Genomic DNA, 23,689 nt, shown 5'->3' on the forward strand with positions numbered 1-23,689 from the left:
TCTCTTGTCCGCTCAGAACAATGTTATCACTTTGCACTGGGACATGATTTACAGAATCTAGAGGAAATTCCAAAGGTCACATTTAAACAAGAAAAATAAATGTCCCTTAATTTCAGTCATGATTACATGTAGACACACTTAAACAGATCTTAAATGCATTATAATTTAAATTATAAATTAACAGCAAATACTGACCATCAACATTAGAAAGAACATATGTTGTATGACCTTTCTCCACCCCTTATCCTTTGATGTCCCGAACTGTTCTTCTTACATGAAAACATCTTTTACCTTACCTCTGACTTGTTGCTCTCCTTGTCTTTTCCTCTCCTCCATCATTTCAATCATCTTGTCAATCCCATCATCATTTCCCTACCTTCTTCATATGCACCAGGATGAGCTGAAGAAGTTATATGCCCAGTTAGAAGTCCACAAGACAAAGAAGATGACCGCAAATAACCCTCATCTGTCAAAGAAGCGAAGCTCTCGATGTGCACTAGGGAGATCCATTATTAAACGCATTGCTGAGATTCCAGAAACCATGAGTCGCCAGTGCAGTCGTGAGGAGAAAGATGGATCCTTCCACAGCAGAAGTGGTAATCATTCTGACTCTTTCAGAAGGACCCCCGACACTGTCAGTATCAGTTACAGAAGTTCAATGAAGTCACCTTCACCATCCATCCGCAAGTCCCAAAGTGATCATCACTATGTCAGGGAAAGAGAGAATTCCTTGCGTGACTCCATGCTAAAGGCCAATTCTGTGAAAAGATCCTCTCAGCGATCTGAGACGGATTCCTTGGATATTCCAGCGGGAGTCTGTAAGTCAGCCAGTGCCCAGAATCTGACAATTGATACCAATCTTCTGCATCCCGATCACACCAGGCTTCATAAATCCTGGAGCCTAACCTCAACCACCACGCATTCCATGGAGAACTTACCCAAGGTTTCCAGAGCCAGCACAATGCGGTCAAGGCAGAGCCTTTCCATAGGTGACCAGACCAGGAGTGCTCTCCAGTCAGAGTCATTTGACAAGGCTGAGGTCTGTCCTTGGGAGGTAGAGCAAGAACAATCAGGTGACAAGAACCAGAAGCATGTCACTTATGCAAACTCTGGCGACAGTGAAGAAAAAGGGCCATCATCCCCACAATCACTTATCTGTCCCTGGGACCATTTACCACCTGTAGAAAAGACTCCTTCTGTGGACAAAGGACTACAAGGTGAAAATGAGTCACAGAAACCTCAGAGTCCTGTGTCTGCAAGTGCACCAGGCTCTCCAAGACCAAAAGTCACAAAGGATCAGCGTGTCTTCTCCTTCCGTACCACCACCACCAAGTGGCTCTCTGTGAAATCATTTATTGGATCTGTGGATGGAAGTAGCAAGTCCAGTAAAGATGGAAACTTAAATAAAGAGGATTCTGTTTCACAAAAAAGCCAGGAAAGCGCTTCAACAACACCAAGGTCAGGAACGTCTAGTAGACGTCCAAGTGTGGAAAAGAGGTCACTGCAAAAGAGAAGCATGACAACAGCAGACGGAAAGCCATGCCTTGTGAAGCAAAATGCAATCAGACTATCCTCTGGGGATTCCTCTGACAGAAGCCCACGGAGGCTTGTGATTGTAAAATCTGCCATCTACCCATGTGACGTGGATGACATGCAAAAAGATGGCACCTACGAAAATGTGTTTTTGTCAAGGCAGAACAGCAAATGTAGTAGCATAAGTTCTTGGGAGACTTCCAGCAGCTCCAGAACTCCGTCAACCCACAGAAGAGGTAGTCATCGAATTACACCAGCTCGTAATGTTTCTCATGCAGATGTGTGTCCATGGGAAGGAGCTGCTTCTTCACAGCAAGGAGGGGAACCAAAGAAGCAGCAGAGCATTAAAGCTGATGTCTGCCCTTGGGAATCACAGGTACCTGAACGAACTAATATATGCCCATGGGACTCTCAAGAACAAGGGAATGTGAGAAAACAAGAAAGCGGTCGTGGTGACGTGTGTCCTTGGGAATCACAGGATATTCCTGTTATATCTAATACTACTCTGCATAAAAATTCACAGACTCAACAATCTTTGAAACGTGTAGCAGACATATGTCCCTGGGAAACTGCAGAAACTCCCCAAACTTCAATAAGACAAGATAGTGAATATGCTAACGTTTGCCCCTGGGATGTTCAGGACAAAGCAGAAGTTGTATATGAAAACCTAAATCCTCTTGAGCACAAAGGACAAGGGACTCTGATGGTGCCCTTTCAACAAGAAGTTATGAAAGCTGCCATCTATCCCGGTGCATCAAAAGAAATGTCAAGTAATCAGCATCAATTCGATGCAATGTCACCTGCCCTTACTTGGGGTAAACAAGTCACCAAGACAGCAGAAAGTTGTCCATGGGAGTTTCCTGACCCTCCAAAAATCCTGGAAGTTCTTTGCACATCTGAAGAAGCAAGCACTGAGCCAATAAATACAGACTCAACTTCACAAATGACAATCAAGGTGGATATTTGTCCCTGGGAAGGTGAACAACAGGACAAACCAGAAAAAGACTCCACACCCTTGAAAGCTGTTGCAGCACAAACTGAAGGGAAAGACAGCACAAGAATAAACGTATGCCCTTGGGAAACTGAGATTCCTGAAAAACCTGCAGCTACCAAAACAGTGTCACAAGGACTGAAAAGACCAGCTGATGTCTGCCCGTGGGAAACTGAAGAACCAGGAACACCACAGACCCCAAAAACATCAGAGAGTCAGAGAAGACAAAACACGGCTCCGGCAAATGTTTGTCCTTGGGAGACAGAAGAAGCAGGAGCAGTCAAAACTGAAGCACCAAAACCACCAGAGAAACTGCAAAGACAGAACAATTCCCGGGAAGATGTCTGTCCATGGGAAATGGAAGCCCCAAAAGTTCTGAAAAAGCAAGACAGTGCTCTGACAAATGTTTGTCCATGGGAGACAGAAGAACCAAAAATTCTTAAAAAGCAAGACAGTGCTCTGACAAATGTCTGTCCATGGGAGACAGAAGACACTAAAGTTCTGAAAAAACAAGACAGTGCTAGAGTAGATGTTTGTCCATGGGAGACAGAAGAACCAAAAATTCTGAAAAAGCAAGACAGCGCTAGAGCAGATGTTTGTCCATGGGAGACAGAAGACAGTAAGGTTCTGAAAAAACAAGAGAGCGCTAGAGCAGATGTTTGTCCATGGGAGACAGAAGACCCAAAAATTATTGAAAAGCAAGATAGTGGTCGGGCAGATGTTTGTCCATGGGAAACAGAAGAACCAAAAATTCTCAAAGAGCAAGATAGTGCTCGCGAAGACGTTTGTCCATGGGAGAGCAAAGAATTAGACCAAGACAAAGACAAAGCTGATAATCTCAATGCTGACAAAGATGTCACAGAAAATCAAGGGCCACTGTTGGCCGAAGAGACTCCAGTAGACCTGAGCACAGAGGATACAGACGACTCTAAAGCAAACTTAGCCTTGGGCCGGCGTGATGCTTTGTGTCCTTGGGAGATGGCAAGTAGTAGATCTGGCTCATTCACAGACAATGCCTCAGATGTCTTTACATGGGAACCTGAGAATATTCCTGAGGAAGATGAAGAAGACGATGCAGAGTGTGCTGCTGAGGCTCTTGTATTCCCACCTGACTTGTGACTTAAACCTAGCTAGCATCCAGTTTCGGCCCCTCCTTTTAGAAAAAGGGGAATGTGAACTCTTTAAGACCATTCTGCCAGTAGTCCATTGTAGATCAAAGGGAACTGTTTTATCATTTTCCTAGCTACAAATGGAGTGCAGGTTCAACTAAAGAACAGCTTCCCTGCAGCTGGGAAAGGCGGAAGCCCTTTCTGATGGGCAATTGCTAAAAAAAAATTAGGAAAGACAAAACTTAGGACTGTGTTATTTCCAGTTTGCCTATCCAGTTGAACCATGCCCCTGTCCAGCTAAGAAGCAAGTTGTAATGTGGTGGTGAGCTGGGCACTATAGGTTGTGCAAACCTGACTAAATAATTGTACTATTTAGTGAACCACATATAACATACTTATGTCCATCACTGGTCCAGAAGTGAACTATAGACATTTGCTTAATGAGGGAAAGATGTCAAAAGCAATTAGATGAAGTTCCATTTCTTCCTGCTTCTATTCCCCTGCCCCCGCCCAGTTTAAATGAAAACATTTTTGACTTTGTATGTTCTTAGGTGACAGCTCAAATGTTTGCAGTGTACTCGAAATATGCTGGAACCATGGCTGACATGAAGAGCTCACAAATCTAGACAAATTCACAAATGTAAAAACATCACAGGGACTCTACATATGAAACTCTAATCTTCAACAGCTTACATGAGTTCATTTTTATTCTGAATTTTTCTTACAATAACTATATGTCGAAAGTAAAAGAAAGTGTCAAATAGTGCCACTAGGATTACAATGGATGTCAAGTTACATTTCAGACGTATTGATAAAACTATGCATACCTGTTCGCTTACGTGACTAATTTCCCGACTCAATGCCAGCATTTAGTGTTTTCACGTTTTATACACTCCTAATAATGGGAAACACAACTGTATCTCATTTAAAGAAATGTTTAGAAAAAGAAAGAAATGCCAGAAAATTGCATAAGTTACCATAAACCTACACTATAACAATTTTGCAGATTAAAGTGGAGCAAAACCTGCCTAATCCTTTCATGTCTAAGTTTTTTAAAATAATACAGTTTTTTTGTGGATCGAGCACACTGGACACCAGTCTGACTAACATCGGACTATGAAATAAACATCAAAGCACAGTGAAAATGTTTGGTGAATGGAAAGAACATTCAAATTGATGGACATAACTGCTAACTTGACTGGGATCCAACTCCTGTGTTAGTTGAAAAGGTTTATTACAGGATTATTTTAAAGGTTCTTTATACAGACAATATTATACTGACTGCAGGAGAAAAGTAATGTTCACATATTATTGATCTCTGTATAGAGACTAAATTCTAAGGTCCTTCTGCATTAAACCTTTACAGGAATGCTGGCCAATTATGAGAAATACTTTTTTTTTACATCATTAACTACTTATGGATGAGTCAATGATATGTTTTAACTATTAGATATGATTACTAATAGCTAATAATTTAACAATCAGAAATGGCCCCATATTTCAGTGTCGGATATTTAGGAATATTATTTGAAATATTTAAATTCTAAATAGGATTTTGAAACATTAATCACAAGTTTCAGGTAGAGTCGAATCCAAGTTTTTGAAAGCAGTATGCTTGCAAAGGTTTGTGGATTGAAATGGTGTTCTGTCTTGGTGCAATTAATTCACATCTAAGCCAGCAATTAGTTGGTGAAACTAGCAGTTGTGAGGATTATTTGCACTTCTGCTGCTGCAGTGTCAGTCTCAAACAGATTTGTTTCATTCAGTGAATTCAGTTCAACATTGCCCAAGCTTTTTTTGTCAATGGAGTGACCTAGTTTTGTAAGCAACGTTGCATGTTTGTGTGTGTTTTGAATGAGCGTGATGTAAATTGTTGTCCCGTAGAAAAAAGAAAAAAGAAAAAAAAAATCTAATGTTGTAACGTCCTTTGGTTTGCACTGACATGTGCTGGTAAAAGAAAGCAGGTGGAACACTTATTTTTGTATTTCCTAAGGTCAACATGCAGTATACTCATCACAGAAATAAACCATTCAATTTCTGTTGATCTGTACATTTTATTTCTTGCATGTACACATTAAGTTTCTCTCATGAAGACGACATAAAAATGTGCGACACAAAACCGTAGCCATGGAAGGCGTTGTTATTATTCCAGACTCGTGTGATATTCTGTAGAGAAAGAAGCAGCTTCATTGGCTTCAGGACACGGCAGTTTGTTCATCCTTAAACTCACCTGCTGCTTCCAGTGTCTCAACAGCCAAAATCCTTTTTCAAACAGTAAGAAGCCCAGTTTCCTGCCAAAGTGGACAAACTATAACCAGCCACAGCCAAATTTTTAACAGCATCTGGCCCATGACTGCTAATAATGTGAGCTGAGGTTTGCTAAAAAGAGCAGTGCCACCCGGTGGACTATTTATACCACTGTACTGCCGCTGGTTTGGGGACTTCATAGTTGAGGGCGTCAAATTCTTGCCCTGGTTTCAGCTCTGGACCAGGAATGATGACCGTCTGGAAGAGGGACAGGAGAAGAGAAAAATTTGGTTTTAATTTCATTCAAACAAATGTAATCTGCACTAAAACTACATAATATAAGCACAGCAAATCTCAAGCGCTGTCTATTCCACAACCCATGAAGCTGCATGTTTTGTTGCAGGGTTAATCAATCTTCAGGACCAACGTGATAATCATGTTCAAAAAAGCAGAAAGGTGGGTACTTTTTTTAGAGAAAGAAAGTCTACTGTGACATATTTTGTTCTTGCAAAAAAAAAAACCTCTACATCTTCTCTCAGCAGAGAAGATCCAGTTTCCTACATTATCTAACATCTGTCAAACTAAATGCTTAAAACAAGGCTTGCTCAGTTTTACCCATGAACCTAAGAGTAGCTGTAACTGTATGAATCAGATTCTTGGTATTTGTTTAATTTCATGGACCATGGCTAGTGAAGGTGCTATCCATTTGAAACTTAAAATAGTAACATAACATCATGCTGAAATTGTCTGTAAAGTAACCTATTACGGTTTAAAATAACCTTAAATAATGACAACGTGACGTGTGAAACATCAAGGACATAACACTGACACACCACTTGAGACATATTACAAATTACACACATTCCCCCTGTGTTCATGTTCTAAATGCAAAGCAAGATGCCTCAGTGTTTATCAAATGACCATCATAAAGTAGCTAGGATAAGGAGGGATGAGGGATTATTTGGCATGCCGTGGACTACTGCCACCAATTTCAGATTTGTTTGACAGTAGGGCTAACACTTTTTGCAGAACTCCGATGGTGATGGCTGGATTTCACCAGAAAAGCGTAAGAAACACCTTCCAGGCATCATTACTGCTCCATCTGTCAGGAATATCTGAGACACAGCAAGGGCTGACTCACAGATTTAAGGTGATTATGTCCTATGTTTTTGCAGTGATGCGTATAATGCAAGTCATCTTCTATTCCAGTCCAGCTTCATGAAGTGTGGTGCAGAGTGAACACATTCTCTCATGTAATCTGAATTTAACGGGGATTTGTTTCTTTGTTTTCTGAACTGATTTGAACGGAGGCAACTTGTTGCAGAAATAGTTGCAGATCATCTGATCATGTGAATTCCAAGCAACAGTTGCAGAACTAAATTTGCAACTGACTAAATACATTTACTCCAAGACGCACTCAAGCACAGTACAGCTGCTCTTACAGTTTACCTGGCAGTTTGTTTTCATTAGAAAATATAGGCAGCTAGCACCACCAGATTCCATGTCCAGTGGGAAATACATCTCCCTCCTATCAAGTCTTTTTAGTTTGGAATTTAGGATAAATTTTATTATTGTAAAAAGGGCACATTTCAATCTGGTGCTATTTTGGTGACATTTTTTTTTTCAATCAGCAGCCCAGATAGAGATGCTGATTTCAAAACATTTTTAAAACTAACATGAGAAAGATGGTGAAATATTTTCACTGCACTACAAAAAGGTTTAAAACTGGAAATCACCTCTGTGAACGACAACAAACTGCATCGGTATCAATAATCCTGTATGAATATGAAAGTCACTAATCTGCATAATGAACACGTTTTCCTTTATACTCTAAATACATATTTTTAAATTGTCATTGTAATACCTTTATTAAAGCAGTACTTCTTCCACCACTGCCAAGCAGCAGTTAGACGTTCAAAGCTCAGAATCACAACATCACATTCCTGTATGTCCAAGTTATTTATATTTGACGGAGATGTGCTAGTTAATTGAAGTAGCTGCTGGGGAGGACTATGGTTCAGCCCTGCAGGAGTCCCCTAAATCCCTCTACAGCTCAGTGATCAGTAAAATTCAGTGGGTGTTTTAAAGAGCCATTCATCCACATTACAAAAAAAAATATTTTCTCTTTTACCTCTAGTTGCAACTAGTATGTATAAACAGTTGGTTGCATTTCTGCCTCCTTTCCAATACAGCAAAAATAATTTAGGAATTTAGGTTTCATTTTTATTCAACTGTCATAAACTGACAGTTTTGCAGAATCAATGTTGCCATTATTTTGAATGATCCACAGACTTCACTGTGATGTCGTTCTACAGAAACAGAGCCCGTAAAAAATGCTCACAATGATGTCTGTTGGTCCAAAGTAAGAGTGACACTTTGGCAGTCATCTCCAAACCTGGACCAGACAAAAAACCCTCTATACCACCAGAAGTACATTTGAACCATGTTCTTGCTCACGTTTGTGAACTGATGTGATCTAAGTTCAAAGACAACCAGTTTTCTACGTGAAAAATGAATAGGTAATTAGCTCATCTATACTCAGTCAAGAAGACTGACCTAATTTTAAAATCAGTCCAAAAATATTTTGAGTTGTATCACAGATTAACTGCACGACTTATTTATACTTTTGTCACATTATTGGTTTCAATAGTTGCTAATTTCCTGAGCTACCCACTGAAAGGTCAGATATGGTGAAAATCCATTTCTATTACGTTTTGTATGTTTTATAAACTTGGAGCGAGAAAATAAAAGCTCTGAAAGTTTGAAGACATTTTCCCATTGCCTTCTAGTTTCTACTTGGAAACTGGCTGATCCATAGTTGTTGAGCTTAATAATTTGCATTATCCTTACTTTACTTTCTAGAGCAGCACCTGCTAAATAAAATATGTCAGCCACAAGCAAACCACCACCAAATGTTCTGCTGGTGGCTGCTAGATCCAGTGGATGACTTGTTTTTAACAGTAATGTTAAAAATAACAATCTGAAAATCACAACTGTAAGCACGCTGTTTGGCTAAATCCAATAGTTTTAATATGAGCTTTGATCTTATGGTCCCAGGTCAGAAGTCTGTGGAAAAGCTGAGTGTCATTCAGAGAAGCTGAAAACTGTAAGATCAGTTTGAAACCAATAAAAAAGAAATGGGTGGGCTACTGTGTTTTCAAGCCGCCTGTTATGGTTAAGTGCGTCCTAAAACAGGGCCAATGTCTATACTCATATATAGTGTATTTTCAAATTCCAATAAAGCTGTTCTCATTTACAAATTTTCTGTTTCTGTTATAAGACAATGGAACAAATATAAAATAGTGACTGAAAGTAATTTCATTAAGATTACATATTAACCAGCAGTCACTTCAGAGCACCCCCACACTGGTGTTTTTATAACCATGGTGTGATCTGAAAAACTCGCTGAACACGAGATAAAAACAATCACTATGAATTTAACTGTATTTCAGTGTAAGAAAATAGAATATAGAAGTGACAGATAGCCTTGGTCTCACACACTCCTTCGTAAGTTGCCAGCTGCGCTTCTTCTCTCTGCCAATCACTAAACTGAAGAGATGCAGAGAGAGTCTTCTTCCTGAAGGAGGTGTGGACAGCAGCAGCTCACCTGAATTTAAAGCTACAGACCTTGAAGCCCATTAAGTACTTCACTGAAACTAGTGCTTATACAGTCAATGTAAAACAAATAATCTTTGCAGTATTTTCGGCTGAAAACTGAAAGACACATTCCGAACATGTGTGACTTTCATTAATTTACTGATAAAGAGGCACAATATCAGCCCTTTAACATTACCACAGCCAACACTAAGCCTATAAAATGTGTTGCACTAACTCGCCTGTGGTCTGATCACATCCATTTGTTTCTAACTGGGATATAATGTACGGATCTAAGAAAGAGCTCTTTCTCTTTAACGCAGCTTGTATAGTTAACTGGTTTGATTATTTGAGTGATGGTAGTACCTAAAACAGCTGTACAGTCCTGTGGATAGATATACTGTAAATGGACCTGCAATGCTGTGTAGGTTAAATGCCTGAATACAACACAATGAAGGTCCGAGACAGTTTCATTAATGAGGGTAGGAGCACAGTTTGGACTGCAATCAAGAATTATATTTCTCTATTTAAAAAAGTAAAGACATTTTAGAAAGGATATATAAACACAAATGTAACAGCAAGGAAAGACCTTCCTTCCTCCACCAACCTTGCTCATGTGGCCATTAAAGTGAAGTATGAACTGGCCAGTTAATAAAGGTTTTTTAATTTCCTTTTGACAGGGAGAGAGCCTTGGACCTCTGCCTTTTTCTTACTAAAATACAAATATTGTCAGCGGTGCAGAGTAGAGGGTCACCTTAATAATTGGGTCCTTGGCAGGAGCCCAGGATGGCACTATTTTTCCGTGTAACCTCCATCGTCCGTAGGGGTTGATGAGGTGTCGTTCTATGACCAGATACTCCAAGACGTCCTTCGAGTGCTCCTCACTGCCCAGCATCAGCCGCCCGAAGCGATCGTAGATGGCCAGAGTCTGTAAGGCAAATAGAGGCGAACTGGAAAGCCTACTTCACCGTGACATTTGTATTTACACTAAACCTCAAACACAGTTTCAAAGTATTAAAATGTACTAAGGTTAAATACATTTGTTCAAAACTGTAGAACAGGGGTGTCAAAACTCATTTTAGTTCAGGGGCTACATTCAGTCCAATTTGATCTCAAGAGGACCGGACCAGTAAAATCATAGCATAATGACCTATAAATAACTTGAAATTTTAATCACAGCTACCTGGAACAATATAGTATTTTACTTTATGATCAAAATGCCAAAGTCAGACAAAAAAAGCTAAAAACCCCCACAAAAACAAGACAAAATATTACAAAAATGAAACACAAAGTGACAAAAACAAGAAAAAAAGACAAAATATGAGATAAACAACACAAAACAAAATTAAAAAGAGACAAAAAATTTGATAATAAAGTTACAAAATGACAAAAAATGGACAAATGTAAGCGAGACAAAAAAAAACACAAAACGTCAAAAATGATGCACAAAACAACAAATAAAGCAAAACACAAAATGACAAGAATGAGACAAAATAACAAAAGCGAGAAAAACATGACAAAAAAATGAGAGAAACAACACGAAACAAAACAAAAAGAGACTAAAAATTTGCCAAAAAAGTTACAAAGTGACAAAAAACGGAAAAATGACAAAAATGGGACAGAAAAATTATTACAAATGACACAAACAAGAAAAAAATGACAGAAGAGTAGACAACACAAGTGAGACAAAGAAAACACAAAACGACACACAAAACAACAAATAAAGCAAAACATAAAATAACAAAAACTAAGACAAAAAACACAAGCAAGACAAAAATGAAACACAAAACGACAAAAGCCAGAAACAAAACAACAAAAATTTGAGACAAACAACAAAAGTCAGACAAAAAAAAAGACAAAAAACAACAAAAACAAGACAAAATATTGCAAAAATATGATGGAAAACAACAAAAGAACAATGAGCAATCTTGCATTTTACTTCATAACCAAAACAACCTGTCATGGTCTAGAAATTATTGTAAATTTATAGTTTTCCATATTTACAGTTTGCAGTTAATGTCTTTGCTGTCATTTTTACACTTCACAAAGCCATACCGCGGGCCGGATCGGACCCTCTGGCGGGCCGGTTTTGGCCCGCGGGCCGCATGTTTGACACCCCTGCTGTAGAAGCTGTATTAATCTAAAAAACTGCAAACCACAAACAGTTCATTGTCATGCTGTGTCTGGACTTTTGCGTGTTACAGTCTCTTAGCACACGAGTCGTACCTGCTTGGAGTGCATGCGGACCGTCACCTGGCCGTACAGGTTGCCTTTGGTGACCATGTCAGGGCAGCGGGCATGGACCACTCTGGGCGGCTCCAGGGACTCGACGAACCTCCAGCGAATCGTCTTGTAGCGGTTGCCTCTTGTCATCTCCTGAACAGAGAAGACAGGCACGACAGAAGTACAATGAACTGAGGATCTGATGAAAGTGAATTAATTTCAGCAATGTTTAGATGAATAACTTACCGGATAACATCTTTCTGTCACCAAGGAATGAAGTTTCTCCTTGTTAAACCTGTAAATCAAACAGCAGATATTTACCTGCCTCTCTAACCCTTAAAACTCAGATTTTGAGGGTTAATTTATGTCAAATTATGCCAAACTACAAGTTGCATGTTGTTTCCTTTCCCTCTACACAACAGAGCTAGAAATGATTTTAAAAAAATGAATTGTTTGTCAGGAAGAGCAGTTCATTTTGAAATCATTTTAACTAACTTTTAAATAATGAAATTTGCATTGTGAAAGTTAAAAAAAAGAGCGCAAAAACTCGAAAAGACGTGCACGTAACCCTGCTGCTGTTGCCTCAAAGGGTGATTGTGAAATAAATACAATAAACAGATTTATCAGTAGTTACTCATCAGTTTATAATTACTATATTTTTTTCAGAATAATAATCAAGATTGTTTAATCAGCAGAACTGAGGGCAGCATGATTCCATCTCTCATGTCTATAACAAATGTCTCACAATAACAAAGCGGTCCTCCCTCACTGTGAGGCTGCGATAGGAGTTTGTTTCCTTACTGTGTCAGGGCGTTGTGAGCCTCGATAAAGATTTCTTGAGCTCGCTCTGCAAAATCCTTCGTTTTGAACTCAGAGTCGTGCTCTTTGACTTTACGAATCCTGAAATAATGGAGGAAAGAAAACCATTTAGGTCATCACCTTAATATGTGCTGAAAGCAATGAAACAAAACAGCTGTTTAGCTGGTGGAAGGACATGCTCTTGGTCTCAAACCACATCAAACGTAGTTGTTACCTGCAAAATTCATCAGTGCAGAAATGACATGAGGAGACAGAGAAAAGGACCTTACGCTAATTGTGAGGCGGCGCTCTGTCGAATCTGTTCAGTTCGTTGTTTCAGGCCTTCTTTAGACAGAGTGGACAGACGAGCGTCACCCTCTGGAGGGATGTAGGGGTCGAAGATTCCCGCTGGTAAAGAGAGCAGACATGACTGATCAATCAGTGTGTACCCTCCAACCAGAGACAGTTTTCAAAATAAATCCTTTCAATCCACAGCTGATGACTGACAGAGCAAGAATAGCTCCACATAAAAGCTTTGGTGGAATGTTAGGATACGCTGCAAGATTTTTTTCATGTTTTTTTTTACTTATAGAATTGAAATCCTCAGTTTCATACTCTTAAGTTTAGACTCTTAAATATAATATCATATATACAGACATGTTTTGGGGTAATGACTGGCTTTCAATACAAAACTGTAAACAGAAGGCTTTCTGTTGGCATTTGTGAACAAATCTATGAGAGCAGATGGTTGGTTACCTGTCAAGTCACCCAGAGATTCGAATGTGTTAAGTTCCAAAGCCAAAGAAACTTTTAATTAATCGTATTAAATGTCATAGCTATGAGCAAATGGAACACAATGGGAACAGCTTCTTGTTTTTAACAAGGACTTCTGTTGGCTGCAATTTAGTCTAAATAACACTTGGCTGTGTCTAGTTATGTACAAACAAAGCGAATCATTAGTGGACTCGCGTTCATGTGTGATACGACCTCGCTGATCCTGTCACATCGGTATAATAAGTCAGAATCACTTGTTAAAAAAACATATGCATGACATAAAAACGCCTTCCAGTGGGACCTACAATGTTTAGGACAAGCAGTTAACTAAAAAACATACGGTGCACAAAAGTAATAAGTCTTCCACTGTTATCTTAATGTGTCAGATACAATTTTATCAACAAACTTGTCCTTTTTTCAGGTTGTATCTACAGGTTATAAACATTCATTAATCAGCTGCTGAAAGCAGCCCCTTTAGTTGTCAAAACATCACTATAGATCTAAATTGTAGCTTTAATTACTACTAGGCTGCACACAAAGACCATTTTCCCATTAATTCCCATTCATTAATTGTTCAAATAAATCAAGTCTGGATTTTTAGTTTGCTGAGACCAACCTTTTATTTCTGTTTTTTTGTTCGTAAACATGTGTTATAACTGGGCTAAATGCGCTGTCAGGGCTTCCTGATGTGTAAAACATCCACTTTGAGCAAATCAAGTTATGACAACAGTTTTATGACTGTGTTTACAATTTTGCACATAATGTCCACAGTATTTACAGTAATTTCATATTCAAAGAAACAGAGCTGCTTGATTATGGAACATACAAGGACGTGAAGTTCAAAATGAGAGGATCGTTGATAATATCCAGCTCTACTTACTGTCATATTGGTAGAAATGTTGAGAAACTTACCATCACCACCAGAGTAAAAGTATCTGTTTGTACTGTTCTGTCTCATCTTAGCATTTAACCATTTGAAACTTGAAATATTACACATGAGCAATACCATGATGTATGCACATCAGCACAATTTAAGGATCATTTTACCAGTGCAAGCAATGTTGATGGGCCTCTCCAGGTACTGCTGTCTGAAGACGATGCCTGCTGCTCGGGCCTTGGCCTCTGGGTTCTCTTCACTCTTTCCCTTCAATCCCACTGCTGGAGGAATAAAGTACCGCTTCTTGGTCCGTACTGGCAGCAAAAGTGGAATGGGATGTAGCACATCCAGAGACGCCTCAGCACTCTGAGAAAAAAAAAACAGGTGTTTATTCTCCACAGGCGTTTTCAAAATGAATTCATGAACCTAGACTCAGTGGTCATGAACACTTTCAGTTTTAGGTGACACTGTCAGAAAGGCAATGATTCAGCTTTGTGCTTAATACACATTTTTGTACAATGGACATTGTTTGCTATGTTGTGCCTTCCTCATTGTAGCTTTCTATGTACAAGGGTGGAATACCAGCTGGGCAAAAGGGGAGACAGTACAGACTTTCACTACATGTCATGGGGGACGATTTAATGGGAACCTCTATATATATATATATATATATATATATATATATATATATATATATATATATATATATACATATATATATATATATATATATATATATATATATACATATACATATACATATACATATACATATACATATATATATATATATATATATATATAGCGCTGGTGTGATTTAAAGGAAATGATTCCAAATTTTGAAATATTTCAATGTACTTTAAATATGGATGTCCGAAAATTGCCCCTCTGTGTACTATATTATGAGGCTGTTATTACAGATGAATTACCAGCTTTTTACTACTGTAGCTGGTCGAGATGTATTGTCTCGTAGGCAATGTCTATAAGAAAGGGCATATTTTATTAGCTCATATATTTTACATAGAAAATCCTAATTCACAAATAGCAATGAAAGGTATCAAACAAAATATGTAAATAGTACAACACATTACCATTAATTTGACCAAACTGGAGATTCTAAAGTCAAGTACAGGTACCCTTATATTACACTACAGTACACACATTTAATATCGCACTTTAGTAAAGAAAACGACTTTGTTAAAAAAACTCGCATTTGAGGAAAAAAAAGTCACTGCAATATTTTGTTTTTTTCTGTAAAACATACCTTGAAAAAAATACAGATGTCTTGAATAATTCGTTGTAGTGGCTTTGTGGTGCTGATTTAAATGGATGCCTCATGTACCGGCAAAAATTGCAAAGCAGACAGAGTACCTGTTTTTGGTCAACATCATCCTTTCTGTAGCTGCAATATTTTAATACAATTGATTTTTTTTGCAAGGAAATGTTCCTTTTCAGTGTTTCTCACCTGTTCCTCACTCATTTTGCTGTGCACATGCGGAGCATGCAGGTCAACAAGTCATGTTTCTTGTAAATGTTTTAAAAAACTCAGTGTACCCAAGAACCATTCAGTGATAGTAAATTATGTTCCATCAGACAGACGTCTCTTGTAGATAAGTCATGGAAAATGAGAATCGTGTGAGTTTTGTTTTTGAGTCAAGCAGCAAAAAAAGTTGTAGGATGATGTGTTTGAGTTAATTTGTCTTACTTCAACCTGAAATGCTGTCAGTGCTGAAAATATATATTCTGCAGCCCTGCTTCACATGTTAAGTTTTACTCATTAACTTAAATATCCAGTCAGATATAATGATGTAATTTCTCTGCATCAGGCAATCATAAACCAACTAATCATTTGAGTTCTGCAATAATATTTAGTTTCTGAGTGCAGCGAAACTGGCATGTACATTGGGGACCAGTAAAGGCACAATAATATTTGCTTCAGGACCTAATATGGGGTTAGTAAGTGCAATAAAATATTATCCTTATACCTCTGCATTATTTTATCTGTACCATGCCCTAGAGCAGGGGTGTGAAACATACAACCATTGGGCCGAAACCGGCCCGCCCAGGGGTCCAATCTGGCCTGTGGAACGACTTTGCAAAGTGTAAAAATTACAGGGATGACAGGAAGTGCAGTTTTTCAATAAAAGTAACTGTTCATTTAAATTTGTCATTTACATTTACACTTACACTTTTTTTGCACTAAAACAAAGGTAAAATTTGGAGCTGTAGTTATTTATAGGTTATTATGCTGCGATTTTATTGGTCCAGCCCACTTGAGAACAAATTGGGCTGTAAGTGGCCCCTGAACTAAAATGAGTTTGACACCCCTGCCCTAGATAGTAACAATTCCAGTTGTTTTTAATGGTTGAAATACCTTTAAAAGACCAATCTAATTCATATATTGCTTTTTTCCAGTTTCCAAAAAGAGCTTGTAGCCCCTGCATTGGGACTAAAAAGATATCAAAATGAAGTCCTCCTTTCATGAGGATTGTATTTAAAAACAATAGACCATAAGACAGCTGCAAAAGACATAATCTCCTTAACTTATAAATGCAACCCATTCGAATATAGTATTTATTACAGTGTAAACCCAAAATGTCAGGAAAAATATTTCACTATCGTTCATGATCATAATCGTCATGCCTGAGTAAAATAAATACACTAATGTCACTAATAAATCCTTTATTAGTGACATTGCCATGATAAAACACAAACGCTTCTTTTGAGGGAGTCAAAACATCAGAACGTTAAAGATTAAATGCGATGTGCGAGTAAATAAATGTAAAATTTTACCTACAAATGCATTTATGACTTTGACATTACGTCCCATTATATGGACTTATTACCTTCAAATTTGAACCTATTGTGCGTATTTCCAGATAATCAGTTCATTATTCCTTGTGACAACGGGCCTCTAAGCGGTGTCTGTGTGGAGGTTCATGTCCTGACAGTTAGTTAATGTTAGCTTAGCTAGCCCCTGTCAGGATTAGGCGCAGCGTAACGCTTCGATAAGAAGAAACTAAACGAACGTACAGCTTCTTTAGCATGCTGACTGCATGTGCTAAATGGTAATGTGTGAATAAATGTCAACGTACCTTTAAATTGCTCTGTGTTGCTCTGTGGAGGGTCAACAGCGTCCTCCTCATGGGCATCGCCATCTTGACACCGTTAGCCAGGATGCTTCGTAAAGACCTCTTTCAAAATAAAACTCATGACCGAGCTTTAGTGGTGAGTTCACGTTACAGGTAATATTTATGATAATTTGCGTGACTCTTTAAATGATCAAGGATAAAATATATCATATTATTTTTAGGACTTTAATACAGGATTGGTAGATGAACAGGGCCAGGGATATTTTTGTAACAAACATACAAACAAACAAAAATTTAGATCCAGGAATATACATGAAACATCCAGGACTGTAGCCTTGGACACCCTGGCCTACTGAACGTAGATAACACCTGACATTGAGAAACCTGTATGTGCTACCTGTTGGGCTCTCATGAATGCTGAGTTTCTGAGACATTCAAACACCTTATGCAAGTTTCTGAACATTTTCTGTTGGTAGAAAACATAATGACTGGGATGATGAGATCAGTGTGTAACAACACACATATGAAGAGAAACCTAGATACTGTAATGACAGTAACTTAAAAGCCAGTTTAAATGTTATCAAAACCTACATAACACATAAAATGGAGATACTAATGTGCATGTAAATGTAATGAGAGAAAATGAAAAATCTCCACATTTCCACATTTGGTCATAACCGAGACTGTTGTAACTGCTGATGTTGCTGACATAGTTAACTCAGTTGATAAAAAAAAAACAACACTGTCCCACACTCTGTAAGTCATTTCTGAGATTTTGATGCTGTTGATCACAACATCTTGTTAAAGATAAGTTGATTTATGGGGGGTTTTCATGTTCCTGCTAATAATAAATATAAAATGATAGCTGCCTGGTCCTGGTTGTTGCTAAAGGTGTTCCCCAAGGCTCAATCCTGGGTCTGATACTTATCCTTTACATAGATAAAATGTATACTGCAACTCAGCACTGTAATGCCTATTTTTATGCTGGTGATGCTGATAAAACGGAGTTTTCTCCAATTTCTAAGCAGCTTCGGATGACCTACAGACCTCCCTGTCTAACTGCACACATTTTGTTTTCAAAAACAAAATGTGTGCGTTTCACGAGAAAGAAAATCATATCTATATGCCAGGTGGAAATATGGCTGATTCAGCGCCATATTATAAACATTACACATCAGATGTAACTACAAACTTGTCTTGAACAAAAAAAAACCTAAACAAAAAGAAAAAACGAATTGGATTCTTATATACCGACACAGTGCGGCCATGCACTCAGACGTGCGTTGAACGTGATGACGTCGTGTGTCTGTAGGCCGACGCTGGTTAGCTGGAGTTGTTTAGGCTGTAGAGGGGGGGAGAGAGGTGTAGCTGGCAGTGCTGAGAGGGCTTCATTTGATGTTGCTGCTCCTGGGCCGCACAGTTCCGCTGTCATTCGTACACAGAGTCACTACCTGCTGTCCATCCTCACTGTCGAGGCCCGTGTTTGTCAGCTCCGTGCTAATAAAACTCAGAACGACAACTAGCGCTTCATATAGCACCGTCTTCGTTAGTGCAGCCGGCCAAAATACAGGAACCATGCCCGAAAGGAGGCCCTTCGTACGGTTACCAACTGACGTTTACCCCGTCAACTATGGCTTGTGTCTGAAGCCCGACTTGATCGACTTCACTTTCGAAGGCAAGCTGGAGGCGCTGGTGGAGGTATGTTGTATCAGGACGCCTGACTACATACATGGATGGATTTGTTTGTGTATGGCGGGGATCTTGTTATGTAATCTGCCCAGCTAACGTTGCCAGTTGCTAGCTAATTTGCTGTGTTCGACTGATAAAATTGTTAGCCACTAGCCCGATTACTGTCACTGATGGCAGACGTTAGCCAATGTTAGCTGGAAGCTGCTAAGTAGCTAACCGTTCTGATGGGTTCGCACTGTCAGAGCAAGATCCATGAATGAAAAAAATAACTGCTGAACGTTTCTGTGACAAGCCCCATTGCTAATTGACGCTAGCTGGTCGGACTGTCCCGCGTATAGCAATAGACTTGCACTCTCATGTTAGCCTAGCCAGCTGTCTCCAACCGTGAACATTAGCCTGCTATCAGCGCCTGGCAATGCGCTTAATGTGTTTCAGGAATAGTTGGGCGTATGGCGACAACCTAAACCCATCTGAACACTAGTGCATTACTTTAAGGCACTGACAGTTGATCTAATGGTGATTACTGAACTTGTTAAGTAGCCAACTAGCAGCTAGCTAACGCTCACCAATGTTTGCTAAATCATGGCAACATCGTGTCGCCCCCTCCCACCCTCTGCCTTCTCACTCATTCACTTAACTACGTTAGGTTATTTATACACCCAAGCCGTGCTGACCGTAAAATCACAAGTGTTGACTGAATCTGCATTCTCGCTCATGATAAGATATGCCCTAGTTAAAGTTAAACTCGTCTTTCAACAATCTTTGTGTATATTTGCGTTTGCTAGCTTTAGTTAGCTTTCAGTTGACCTAGCAGGCTAATGAATCAGTTGGCTTAGTACTAAAGGCTGTAGTCAGTATGTTTGCTACTATGTAACTAACACGTAAACCAAACAAACCAGTTCAGTTGCATTTATTTTAGCCACAGAGTTTGTGCATACAGTGTGTAAATTAATTGGGCCATTGTGCGTCAGACACCTGTCAGCTAACTGCGCTAACACCTGTGCCCGGTTGTAAACACTCACCACACATTATCAGGCCAATCAAGACAGGCCACATCATAATATAGTCTGAATGTGTATATTTGCAAAAGTTGCTTTAGTTTTTTTTTTTTAAGTCACCTTTTGCTAATGGGATACAAAGTACTTAATTGACAAGGACAGACAGAACAAGAACAGAAACTAGCTTAACATAATAAGATAAAAGCAACCTCATAAAATATAAGTGTTTTGCAATTTAAAACACAGTTGATGAACTAATTCAAGTTTCTCTTGATGTACAGCCTAAACCCAGAGATACACAGTTGGCAATCTGTATAAATTTGTGTCATTGCAAGCCCTTATTTTTAAAAAGTGGAGAACAGGAAATGTTGTCTTATAATGATTACTTAACACAACTGACATTATTTTCTTTTGATCATTTAACCGTGCCTGACTGAGTCTCTGAAAGCTGACTCAGTGTTTCTGGTAATTTAGTAAATATCCCTTACCCATAGTTTGTACAAAGTTGTTAAAATATTGGAATGAATCTGAGCAGCAGGCATGGCACTTTGCCACTGGCCTGGCATGTTTCATAATTACTGCCTCTCTGCTGCTTTGTCAGCCTCAAAGTATCTCAAACTGCAGCAGCGTCCAACCAGCAGTGCCACAAACTGTGAATGTCACTATTACTGCCCTCTCTGAAAACTGCACAGCAGCCAAGTGTGCCACTGTGTTTCATCCTCAATAAGCTGGGCAGCTACGTCTACTGTTTTCACATCACAAGTCGAAAGCCTGCAGTTGGTCTTCCTTTCTTTGTTTTTTTCCCCTATGCCTACTGGCTCTGTATCTGTGACCAGGTTTGCCCTTCAACCTTCGTAGGTGTATCTCACAATAGGTCAATTTATTCCCGTCTCAGCCATCTGACCCAGGTTTAGTTTGGATTTGTCTACAGCACTGCATTTTGCACTAATTTGACAAAGTTTGAAGTAAATTCTGGCTTCTTTGCATACTCACTCTCAAGGCCAGGCAAAGTGTTATGATTTACTAAAACTTTATCTTTCCCAGACCAATTGGGAATTGAAAATATGGCATAGGAAAGATTATCAAAGTATAAGATGAGCTGTTTTGTGTCAATATTTACAGGTTACACAAGCCACAAATCAGATTGTGATGAACTGTGCTGACATCGACATCATCACAGCTTCCTTTGCACCACAGGGAGGAGAAGGTGAGGGTCAGACTTTGTCAGCTTTTCTCTTTTTTTCTTTGTTAGTGACATGGTCATGAATGGAAATGTTTTTTGTTTTGTTATCTGACTTCACTTCTGTCTGACTGAAAATCTTTATAGGTATCGTTTCCTGAAGGCAACAGCTTGTGTTGTGTTGTGTTGTGGCACTCAGACTGTCCTTTTTTCTCTCTTTATTTCTTTCCTTTTTAGAAATTAATGCTACAGGATTCAACTATCAAAACGAGGATGAGAAAGTCACCCTGTCATTCCCTAGTGCTCTACAGAAAGGTAAGAAGGGTCCTCACTTGGCTCTGCTGTTTGTTGTCCCTGCTTTTGTAACAACATTGTATCATCATTGCTGTTGAAGAATAACAGATTTTCCCCCATTTGGCCGTGGCTGAATGAACAGTTCAACTCTTTCTGTGCACGCCTCCTCAGGCTCTGGTACGTTGAAGATCGACTTTGTCGGGGAACTGAATGACAAAATGAAAGGATTCTATAGAAGTAAATATACAACTGCTGCTGGAGAGATCCGCTACGCTGCTGTCACACAGTTTGAGGTGAGTGGATAGCCTCAGGAAAATCAGATCTTCCGATAGGAAAGTTGAGTGTTTTGCTTAACTCTTTCTTTGCCTGTGTTGCAACATCGAAGGGTGGTCCAGTCATGTGACTCATTTTGGTATTTACAGTTGTAATAATAATAGTAATACATTTTATTTGTAAGCGCCTTTCTTGACACCCAAGGTCGCTTTACAGGAAAAAACAAATACAACAGAAAAGATAAAAACCATACAAAAAGATAAAAAGCATACATAAAGAGTCAGTTAGAGAGAGTAAATAGTCTTGAACAGATGAGTTTTGAAAAGAGGCAGAGAGTCTATATTTCAGATGTCCAAGATGTTGTCTTCAAGATGAGGCATTTTTTTCACATTTTGTTCTATTTATGTGTGTTCTGAAAATGGTGGTGTGTTTACATTTGTTTCCTGGACAGTCCAGTGTGGACACTGGCCAGGAGGCTTTTCTTAGAAGCGCACTTTCTGTCACTTGCAGTGACACAGTCCTTGTTCACAAATTGTATTTGTTTGAAGTTTTAATGTTGACACGATCCCTCCATATTCATTCCATGTAAATATGCCTTGAACATAAACATAAACACAAATTTCAGGAATTACCTTGACAGTAGACTGATGACCTTTATGTCAATATTAAGACGTTGTTTATGAAAGCTTTATAGTTTAAGTCAAAAATAATTACTGCAAAAATAGTGCACGCACATAATACTAGTATTGTTTTTTTCTACAGTATGTTGTGTGGTCAATCTGTGTCAGTTTAAACAGAATTGAGGAAATATGTTGCTGGACACTCAGATTTTATTTGGTCTTCATAAATGTGTTCATTGGGTCCAAAAACAAAATTTTGAGAATTCTAAATGTTTTCAGACCTGAGGATGTTTGTATTTATGACCTCAGCAAATAATTATCTCAGGAGAATTTGGTGTGTGTCAAGTATGGAAAGCAAAAGTTCCAGTTTTTAGCTATGTTGTCATGCCAAAATGGTGATGTGGGAGCACAAAAACTGGTGTACTTAGGGGTCTATATATTGTCATTACATGTGCAAAGTTCCAAATTGCTTTCATGTTGTTTATAGTGCTGTAACAACAAGACAACAGAGAAAGAAAACAATGCTTCTAAGTCTTCATTTCTCAAGCACAAATGTGGCCTCTGCTGGAGCCATTGAATCATTTGCATTAGCTAGAAATGATTTTGTTAACAAACTGTGAGATGATAGAGCAATAGCGCTTTCTGAAATGACAGGACTGACCCTCTTGTTTTCTGTCTCACAACAAATGTTTTGTGAATTGGGGGATTGAAACCTCTAATATGCATTGTATTAAAAGCTGCCACAAGTGGGCACCTTTTCAAGAAAATGAATGAAAGTCTCATGTCCACAGAATGTGTCTTTCAATTTTGTGCTCAAAATAATGCAAAGAAGAGTAATTTCACAAAGAATGTATAACCACTGGTTTTACTCCTGTTCTAAAGAAGTTGCTTCAGTTTGTGTAGCTTTCAGTGCAGCTGAGTTTCTGCTGTCACACTTTCCTATGGCAGAAGACTCTGCATGTGCTCTGTTCAGTGATTGGCAGAGCAGAGCAGCACAGCTGGCATAGACTTGAATGAGTGTGTGAGACCAAGACTATCTGTTGCTTCTACCTTCCTCTCAGTGATTGTTTTACATGGGAATATCACCAAATCACCAAATATCATAACACAGCTATTGTTTTTAATTCATGTATGTGTTGAATTTGTTAAACAGTGCAGTTATAAAGTCAGCAGATCAGCAGCTTTAAATGGCTCTGAAGTGCACTCGGTGTTGCACATAGTGTGGGTAGAATGAAAAGGAGAGCTTAAGAGTGAAGTTCAAAAACAGCTCCTCTGATTCTTTCACGTACCCTCGTCACAATGCAAAGCGTTAAATAAATGGATTTTCATCACCTTGGGGAAAATTGCCACATTGAGGGCATAAAGGTTTTAATAAGACAGTAGGGTACATTTTTAAT

At 38.8% G+C, this 23,689-nt stretch overlaps 3 protein-coding genes across 3 annotated transcripts in view; 2 read left to right on the plus strand and 1 right to left on the minus strand.

Moving 5' to 3' along the window:
* gpr179 (G protein-coupled receptor 179) overlaps positions 1 to 5,671 on the plus strand; it is a 42,862-nt gene extending 37,191 nt beyond the window's left edge. The window contains exon 11 of the mRNA XM_035950890.2: positions 395 to 5,671. Coding sequence (XP_035806783.1) covers positions 395 to 3,643 — 3,249 coding nt within the window. The 3' untranslated portion in view covers positions 3,644 to 5,671. The remainder of the gene's footprint in view (positions 1 to 394) is intronic.
* Positions 5,668 to 17,398, minus strand: mrpl45 (mitochondrial ribosomal protein L45). Its single transcript, XM_023276109.3, has 8 exons — positions 17,242 to 17,398; positions 14,317 to 14,512; positions 12,786 to 12,903; positions 12,499 to 12,597; positions 11,944 to 11,992; positions 11,701 to 11,850; positions 10,229 to 10,402; positions 5,668 to 6,138 (listed from the first exon to the last, which is right to left on the minus strand). The coding sequence occupies exons 1-8, from the start codon at positions 17,302 to 17,304 to the stop codon at positions 6,040 to 6,042; spliced, it is 948 nt and encodes a 315-aa protein (XP_023131877.1). The 5' UTR covers positions 17,305 to 17,398; the 3' UTR covers positions 5,668 to 6,039.
* Positions 17,399 to 18,579: 1,181 nt separating this feature from the next.
* Positions 18,580 to 23,689, plus strand: part of npepps (aminopeptidase puromycin sensitive) — a 29,228-nt gene continuing 24,118 nt past the window's right edge. Inside the window, exons 1-4 of the mRNA XM_055009767.1 lie at positions 18,580 to 18,936; positions 21,048 to 21,132; positions 21,343 to 21,420; positions 21,571 to 21,692. Of these exons, the coding sequence (XP_054865742.1) occupies positions 18,634 to 18,936; positions 21,048 to 21,132; positions 21,343 to 21,420; positions 21,571 to 21,692 (588 nt within the window). The 5' untranslated portion in view covers positions 18,580 to 18,633. The remainder of the gene's footprint in view (positions 18,937 to 21,047; positions 21,133 to 21,342; positions 21,421 to 21,570; positions 21,693 to 23,689) is intronic.

This window comes from Amphiprion ocellaris, chromosome 4, assembly GCF_022539595.1.
Source record: "Amphiprion ocellaris isolate individual 3 ecotype Okinawa chromosome 4, ASM2253959v1, whole genome shotgun sequence".
Lineage (NCBI taxonomy): Eukaryota > Metazoa > Chordata > Actinopteri > Pomacentridae > Amphiprion > Amphiprion ocellaris.